The sequence below is a fragment of the Nestor notabilis genome, unplaced genomic scaffold, assembly GCF_000696875.1.
Source record: "Nestor notabilis isolate BGI_N333 unplaced genomic scaffold, ASM69687v1 scaffold26209, whole genome shotgun sequence".
NCBI classification, from domain to species: Eukaryota; Metazoa; Chordata; class Aves; order Psittaciformes; family Psittacidae; genus Nestor; species Nestor notabilis.
This window is the reverse complement of record NW_009942742.1, coordinates 349-10,004: the sequence shown is the minus strand read 5'-3', so window position 1 is coordinate 10,004 and position 9,656 is coordinate 349. Positions and strand designations below refer to the sequence as shown.

General features: G+C 36.8%; 1 protein-coding gene across 1 annotated transcript in view; it reads right to left on the bottom strand.

The window, feature by feature from the left end:
• LOC104411189 (disks large homolog 1) overlaps window positions 1-2,770 on the bottom strand; it is a gene marked incomplete at both ends in the record, with an annotated part of 52,296 nt that extends 49,526 nt beyond the window's left edge. The window contains one exon of the mRNA XM_010021558.1: window positions 2,606-2,770. Within this exon, the coding sequence (XP_010019860.1) occupies window positions 2,606-2,770 (165 nt within the window). The remainder of the gene's footprint in view (window positions 1-2,605) is intronic.
• Window positions 2,771-9,656: the final 6,886 nt, after the last annotated feature.

The window sequence follows — 9,656 nt, the reverse complement described above, 5'->3', positions numbered from 1 at the left end:
CATGGTTTAGTGTAAGGTGTCCCGGCCCATGGCAGGAGGGTTGGAACTAGATGATCTTAAGGTCCTTTCCAACCCTAACTATTCTATGATCCTGTGATTCTATATTTGATAAATACTAGTCACATGCTCATCCTCTAAAAATTTGGGATACACATTTGTCTTTCTGGTCACTGAAATCTGCTCTTTGAAAATGATCCCCCTGTCCAAGCAAGTCCTAAAAGCTGCTTTAAGCCCTAGAAAATTTGAAAACCTCTCAAGAACAAAATGTGAATTACTTAAAACAAGGCATTTCTCTTCTTCACTACATTCTATTCACATTTTATATTGTTGCTCTAGACTGCAGAGGGCTTGCTATAAAAGAAGGTATTCCTCAAAATCTGATTCTACTGCCATCTGCAGCATTTCTTAAAAAGCAGCATACGATCATAAAACCACAGGCTACAATTTCTTCTCCAAATTCAAATTTCAAATGTATTTAACGTATATTTTTTTTAAATCTTCTCATTATTTCATGGGTGCAATAAATATAACATCCTCTATCACATCTGGTTCCTTCAGCAAATACACTATTGAACAAAGCTGATCAAGATACTGTGTATTAGCCAAGACCTGACCCCTACACAGCACATCAAGCCAACCTACCAAATGAATTACACAAATGAATTACAGAGTTGTTGTTACTGAACTCATCTTCAGCATGAGCTATGCCAAAACTATGAAAATCTTGCAGCTCATCAAGCCAGAAGAAGAGGACCAGCTATGCTAATATTATAACAGCAACTTTGGGTTTCTTTCTGACATACTCAAGTCCAAGTTTTAACCACCTTTATTCCCATAACTTTAGCAAACCATCTGCTACCCAAGAAGAAATTTTGTGAGCAAAAGGGCATTTTATTCTAAAAGGTCCCATGAAGATTCCCAAGGCCTATGAAACTACAGATGCACCCCTCACTCCAAATACCTTATGACCTCAGACTGATTATAAATGATTTATGCAAAGAAGTTAACTTCAGGAGAGAAGCAAGACAGCAGCCAACTTCATATAAGAATTCAAAGCTCCACAAAAAGCCAGTAAACGACTGAAACCTGGAGCACCCACCCCAGTTACCAGATGAATGAAGCTCAGAGAAATTTCAGTTCCACCACAGATTGCTTTGAAATTAATTAAAAAAAAAAAAAAAAGTCACCTGAAAATAATCAGCTGTATGGTATAAACAGTAGCATCAGTTGCACAATGGTATTTCTCATACACACATTCTTTCCTATCCAGTGGTGTTTCCCAGCACTTACAAATTTGAGAAAAATATTAGTAATCCTCCTCAGAGACCTTAGATACACAGTAATTTGAAAGACCTCACCATATTTTGTAATTATATTTACACACTGCTTAACATTATTTCCACAACAGTTTAAATGAGAGGTGGTTTTTTTCCTCTAGAACAGTGCAGCAGAGTTGTATATTCAACATACCCCAACAAAACAAAACAAAAAATTCAGATTTTCAGTCTCACAAGCCCATTCTAGAGTTTTATCTTTTATTTCTCTGAGTTTCTAGATTGTGAAGTGTGTTATATGTGATCGGTTATTACAGACAGTTTTACAGTTTGCCTCTTTGCCCTTTTGATCCCTTTATGCTTTCTGAAACGCAAGACTAACTGTGCTATGAATTAGGAAGAGCTTGTGAATAAACAGAGCTGACCCCAGAGGCAGAGGGGTATTTTTATTTCTAATGGCTGCACACAAGATGTGTTGTATTACTTTCTGAATATCAATAAATTCAGGGAACTAGACACATAAAAGTGCGTTACTGTGTGTCTACTTTTATAGACAACAGAAGATTGAGGTCCTAGCTGTTCTCAAAATCAAAGGTTTGTCATATTCTCATTCCTAGAAGGCTCTTCAAAGGTTAACAGAGCTCATTGCAAAAGGATTTTTCATTAGGGCTTAAAGAATTTGGCTATTTTAGCTCCTAAAGACTATGGAAACACACAGAGTTCATTATGCAACTAAAAGTAAAAATAAATAACTGTTCAATACCAACACATACATTTTAAAAATCTTAGAAAAGGTGGATCACAACTGCTAAACACACTCACCTGCTATAGTTGGTTCCTTTATGGAATCCATACAAGTGAATTACACAGCTGATACATTCAACAAGATTTCTCTTCACAATAAAAAAATAAATAAATCCTCACACGCAGTTTGTTCTTTTTAAATCTGCCATGAAGTTACTGGAGCTGTCTTGAATACAGTGGTGCTATATGCTGAAAATCTCCAGAGATATGTATTATCCTTGGCTTATTACATGTTCCTCTCAGGTCCTCACTTAAAATGTTTACAAGAAGAAAACTCAGAATTGATTCTACAGGATCCTGATAGAAAACCCGAAATGCAACTGGCAGCAGTAACAACAGTGCCCTTCAAAACTACACCCAAGACCTTAAGTTACCTACATTGTCATCTGGGCATTTTACTATCAGTTATGTTTAGTCAGGATGTGCGGAACTAAGTCAATACTTTAATGTCTACACATTTCCCTACAAAATTATATTCCTGGAGAGTGTATCAAAAGAGTTCACTCTAAAACTTTAAAAGTGCATACCTTTACTGGTGAAATATGAGAATGGGAAACAAATCCATGGACATTCTCAATCTGTGACAGATTCTTCTCTGATACATGAACCAGCTCTGGACCCGTCACCTCATTGGTAATGTGCGGAGAGCTGTGCTCCTGTGGAGGTGTATCTTCATCCTGGTAGCGGTATTTCTGAAGAAAAAAAGGATAAAAAAAGATCAGTCCATCAAAGAAATGTGGAAAGATTATCCAGAAAACCTACATCAGAAATAGTTATTTTTTATTGCCTAGACGCTGTAATTAGTATTTTCAGTTTAAAGATTGATCCTGTCAAAAATATTCGAGCCCTTTTAGTCTCACCTACTGACCTATAAAGCTACCTAATTGTCTTTTGCCTATATGCATCCAGTAACATGTCCCCAAAGCTTTTTCCAAAGACCCTTACTAGTTTTTTCTTACAAGCTCTTTAACAGTATTCATTAATAACAGAAACTCTCACTACCAACTGGATCTGTCACCTTCTCCTGCCTTTAAAACCTATCAGCCTCAAAAGCTCTTTTCATATTTGCAATTTAGCACATCTGCCAAAAGCACTTTCTGCCAGCTATAGAGTTTCAGATTTTATACTGGAGTATCAATATAGCAATTCATTACTGCTAACTTCATGATGAAACATAAAATGTGGGTTTGCTACTAGACAGATTAAGCTTCCCCAGGTAAGTCTTCAAACAGAACCACAAAGCATTACACAGTCTTAGTCTTAGTAATTTGCATTCAATTTCAAAATGCAAACAGACAAACCAGAACCTATTACTTAACTAGCAGGGATGGGTTCTAGTCAGACTGTGCTATATCCATACTTGAAGATCACTACTGAAAGGGTAATAATGACATCCGGAGGATACATAATATTCACCTGTTCTCTGGACTGCAGAGTTAACTGCTCACCCTGCACCTCCCAACTCCAGAGCTGACATGGGCTCAAATTCCAAACATACTTAGAAACAAACAGACCTTTGTGGTCTCAACCAATTCTTAAGCGCTTTAGTTAGTCCATGCATTTTATTGCTAGTTAAAAACAAAGCTGAAAGCTGAAGTCATGTAAATTTTTTCCAGCAGGGTTTACTGCTGGAAATGTGTTTATGACCATAAAATATATCCCAACATTTTACAAAAACATTGACTTTCACACACTACTACTACACTCTGGAGCATATATACATGGTTCTTACTAGTTTATAGGGAAAGCATGTCACATCATTAAAGGCACACAAAAACATTCTAAAGATACAGTAGTTTCAAACTTGAAAAAAGCTATTCTATTATTAAAGTATATTTAGAAGACATTTCCTTGTTGCTTTTTTGTTTTGGGCTTTTGGGGGTTTTTTTGGGGGTCTTTTTTTTTTTTTTTTTTTGAAACACAGTTCTATGTACTACAGTTTAAGTCAGAAACAGTCATCATCTTGGTAATCCACTTCTACATCATAACCCACTGGATCACTGCAAGTAACCCATTTGTCTATAATCATGTGAACACTACACCAAGGCAGTACCTCATAAATGTGTATAATAACTAACACTTTTAACAGTTACATGCAAGTAAGATTTCAGGCTACCACAAAGATCCACGCCCTTCACAGAAAAGTTTTGCCATATTACAGTGTTACAAAGTCTACAGGATAAACTACAAAGAAACTGTCTGAAATGATGCATCATTTATCAGCTCCTGTAAGGCTTAACCTGCTCATTTCCTGCTCACCCACCTCTGTGTGCTTGCCTTATAGTAAGACTTAATTTTTCGTCTACCTACCAAAAAACAATCTCTAAGCATGGTCAAACAGGACAGCTAAACTCCTAACAGGAGTATCTTACTCTTCTTGGTCTCCCAAACCCTGGGGAAAGCACCATACCCATTCCCTTTCTCTGGTTCCAGCACTCAAATCAGCAGAAAAGTGCCCACTTTCTTCTCCTCCTTTGGTGGGTTAGACTTGTACTGGATTACTGACCCCAATTCATTCAGGACTCAAAGCACACCAGAGACAGTGCAAAAGGAGGGAGGAAATCAAGATGGATCTCTCTCTTGGAAGTGAGCTATATATACATCAGTCCAGTCTGCCTTCTGTAGACTCCTTATATATCAATATTGCAGAGTTCTGCCAGTAAAGAAGTGGTTGAATGGACAGTGTGTTCAAGTGATCATACAAGTGACTTGCGCTGAAAGAGGAAGGATTTCTTTGTTCTTCTCTTCCTGTTCTTCCCTGTGCTATGCTGTTCTGACAATGCTAAGATTCCCTGGGAGACAAGCTAAGTTCCTTTACTAACTTAGAAGGAACAACTTGCAGGTTTACATTTTTATCACCCATTGCACTCTATCCAGCACAGCCTGCCCTACAGCACACCATCCTCACCTGTCTCCAAACCCCAATACAACAGCACAAACCCACACTCAACCACACATACAGACCCTAAAGGGCAGACCCTAAAGATGCAGTTTCTTATAGCCAGTAACTAATGAGATATCAGAGATCTTTGAAGTAAATCAGTAACCCTGATTTATTTTTGTACTTAAAAAAGAAAAATGAGAAATCTTGATCCACCCTACTCAATTCATCCTTCACTGGTGAGACCTTACGAAATTAAGTTATACTCTATGAGAGAAATTATGCTTTTGAACTATTAGAAATTGTGAAGTAGAAGGAATACAAATATATTTCTCTAAAAATACCAATGATTAGCAGAGAAGCACAAGGCAAAAGAAACAATCCCAAAGAGGAAAGCAAGAGCATTAAAGACTTCTGTTATTACAGCCAACATACCTCCAAACACTTCCATGCCTTCACTTAGCTGGATGGCAAAGCTGAATGCTAATAGTTGTGAAAAATTGCAATGGTCACTCAAAAAGCCCTAATTACTCAAATCTTTAGCCAAGTTTCATGAAATGACTTAGCCAGCTTAATAGCCCACTACTAGTAGAAAGCAGAAGTTCTTTCCTTTCCTTGCAGCAGTGAGATGCTACGTTACTTGGCCTCAGACTCCTGCCATTCATTTTTCTGAGACTGACTTGTTTTTAATTTATCAAAACAAAACCCCAAAAGGAGTAGACATAAACTCTCTAGAACAGCCATGCTAAACATCAGAAACAGGGAAGAATTATCACTTAAAGAATAGTGTTGGCCAAAAATGCAAGTGAACATTATCAGAGCATAAGTAAGATCACATCGGAAATTAGACAAAAATATTAGAGCTTCAAGAAGCACAGAAAATGCCTTGAAACTCCAGAGAAAGTAGGAATTCTGCTAGCCTAAAGGAGCCTGCTCCACTAGTGAAGGAAGTAGTTTGCTGGATTTCTGATTCAAGATGTCCCTGCCAGATCTCAAGCTTTGCTTTGACTATGAAGTAAGGGAAAATGGGATGTGAAAGTGGATTAAGTTCCCAGAGCATCTCAGACAAGGCCATGTGGAAAGCAAGATGTGAATCATTCCAATTTTATTAAGGAAAAAAAAAAAAAAAAAAAAAAAAAATAAAGTCACAGGTCAATCAAAATTAACTTCCTTTACAGAACAACACAGAATACCTTTGTCCAGGTACTTGGACATGCCTGAGTGTAAACAGACTCCAGATTTCACTAAGATTTCAATAAGAAACCTAAGTTTACATTATAAAATGTATCAGTGCCTATAACAACACAGTGTGTATGAAGTTTTAACAGAACAGTGCAACATTTAGATTAAAAATGAATAATTGTTGTGGTAAAGGATTCTCTCCCACACTAGACACTGACAAGGGCTATAAACATTTCAAGAAAACATCTTAAATGTGAACTGCTAATTGGATTTTGATTCAATATTCAAGATTGATTTTACTATTATTTGCAAAATATTTCCCTACTTGAAACTACTAAAACCAAAATTCATATTTAAAATACACTGAAATTCTTACAGGGTAATATTTTGAAGTGCCCATAGAAGACATGGAGACAAAGTGCATGAAAATATAAATATCCACAATATCCAGGCTCCAAGGAGACTCTAGTTTAGAAGAGCCAGACAAGCAGTGGATCAAAGGGAAGATATTTTTCTCTTTCCAGGTGTGGCAAAGCAGCTCTGAACTTGCAGACACACTGCCTCGGCTGCTCTCCTCAGAAGTTTCCCAAAACTCAATCAAGGTGGCAGACAAGCAACTTAACTAATTTTCACAAAGCTTTATGCACTGTTAGTAATCAAGTGCTAAACATTTAACGCATACTTCTGACAGAGATCCTGCCCTAAAGGATTCAGTTGTAGGTATACAGGTATGTCAAAAGTAATTTAAATCATTTCTCTTCTGATGCAAAATAGTTAAAAATTTCTTAAAGCTACATTATACTTTCAATGAGTTTTGAACTGTCACTAAACACTACGGACTGAATTAGTTACTGGTGAAAACTACTGAAAAATACGTTTACTTTAATAAACCAGTGCTAGTTTACATGAGACGAGAAGATGGTCCAAACTCAGAATAGTGAAAGCACTCAGTGTGTTAACTGATCAGGCTGACAGCCTCCCTGCTTCAATTCACAGGCCTGGAAGACTTAGACAAATAAAAGGATGTACAAAGTAGCTGCAAAGTGCAGGATGGACAAAGATTTTATAGACTTTCTAGATTATATAGATTTTAAAGCACTGTTTTTCAGAACACAGATTACATGTTCACTGAGAAGCACAGAAAAACTTCAGAAACATTCAAGAAAAGGTTTGCTTTAGTCTGCAACATCTCTTATCTATATTTTAAAAGGAAGGTATTTCAAACATTCATACATAATCTGCCCCCTAGAGATAACTAAATTGTGGCTGGGTTACTGGGGAGGGGGTGGGGGGGTGTTTAAGGGGTGTGTGTGGATGTTGGTTTGTTTGGTTAGTTTTTAAGACCATCTAATGAGAAATATTACTGAAACAGAAGTGAAAGGAAGTTACTTACAGAATACTTAAACAATCCTATGCCCCATACAAGTGACCTGTACCCACAAGAGCATGCAATGCTGTTATTCCAGAGATTCGAGCCATACAGAAGGCCATGTTCAAGGACACAAAATTAATTACAGAAAAACATCTTAACTACCAGATAATTTAAAGACAAAATGCAAAGCAGCAGTAACTACAGTTCTCTTTAAAATGCGATGTGTATCAAAATCCAATTCATATTAGATATACACATCAATCCACTGTGCTAAGTGGAAACAAATTTGAAAGCACAATAATGTATCATCTCTATAAACAAATACTAATAAAAACAAAAAAATCAGTGCTAAACCAGCTTTAATATAAGAGCAAAAGGATGCTTAAAAATTAGAAACTCTAAAACAAGGTGACCTTCCAGATTCTAACACTCCCCTACCTACACAATGATACAACTCATACGTTACTGCATACTTCAAACTACAAAAACTACAAACAAAACCCATGAAAAAATGCAGCCTAAATTATAGTCTGTCCCCAGGTAAGTTTTGATTTTCACTGTAGAAGTCCAACCCACGTTTTGAAAAAGATTAAGTGAGGACTTCAACAAGTAAATATGATCATTTGAATTTGATAAATGCATAGAAGCTCAGAGAGTCAGACGCTCTCTGATGCAGTATGAACAAGCAGCATGAAAAACAAAGTGGCTTTAGACTATCTGCACATGACTCCCCAGGTTTACATACTTGTTCAGTCACTGCTCCGCTTTAGAAGTGAAAATAAATCTTAAAGGACCCTTCAAAAGATCATTCCAGCAACTGAAGTTGATGGAAAACAGTTTGACCTTCAGCATAAAAGTACCTGCATGCAGCATGTCAAAGCAGATAAACAAACAAACAAACAAAATAAAAATCTAAATACCCACAGTTCTCCCCATATCTCCCCAAATACTGACCTTCACTATTGCTTCACTACTCCAGAACTGACCTTAACTCCAAAGCTTTGTAAACCCCGGGAAAATTACGAAAGCCAAAGGAAGTCTCTGGAAGTCTGTGGCTAACAAAAGAAACTTCAGTAATGTAAGAAAAGAGGATATGTGTTTGTGGATTTTCAGAACTCCTTCACTGATCATGGAAAAGGACATACAATATAATTTTCAATTTAGGCTTCAATGTTATGATAAACTGAATTACTTGAAATATTAGAACTTCCCCCCCCCCCTTCTTTGGATTTATTTTTTTTTTAAACACAAGCTTGGTACTTTGAGTAGCTAACTGCTTCATTCTCAAATAAAAGCACAAAGTTTTCTTCTAATAATTAGAGCCAAGTCAAAAACATAAGGCATTTCACCCCACTTCAGACAGCTTCAGTTTGACATTGTATCTAGAACAAAACTGCTCATAATGTGTTTATTGAGGTCGTAGTGTTCCATCCTATGTCAAAATGCACAGCTAGTGTTAAACGTGTTTATGTAATGCTGCATGTCACAGATACCCAGAAACAACACAACAGTTCAAGATATGTATACACATTTACAAAAACACCAGAAATATTTACAGTGAAGAAGTTCACCTGTTCCAGAATAGAGTCCACAGAAAGAACACTCGGATTTTGCATATTCTTTTAATATGTGGTCAAAAAACAGTAAAGGAAAACGCTGTTCTTCACAGGACTCCTTGTGTGAGATGAATTGTTTCTTCAAAGGACTGAACAGCTAATCCTGATTTACTGTTTCACACTGTCATTTAAATACTGACTCTTTCAGTATTCAAAGGCCATCTTCTCTGAGAATATTTAATTCTTAGAGCAATACAGCCCTGCAACTTTTCCACAAAAATCACCAAGTGCCCAGTGCAAAAATCTCTCTACACTACTGGCAGCCACAACTATTTAAACATAAATCCTTCAGTTCACTGGGGATTCAGATAGTAGAGAATGCCTACTCTGTACTAACGGCAATACATGTTTACTTGAAGAAAATTAAAGCCTGTGGATAGATAGATTAGGATATCTTAAACCACGTTACTGCTAAATTAACTGTGCTCAAGAACCATGGAGTGGTTCAGGTTCGAAGAGACCTTAAAGATCAACCAGTTCCAACCCTCCCTGCCATGGGCAGAGATACCTTCTACAAAGACCAGGTT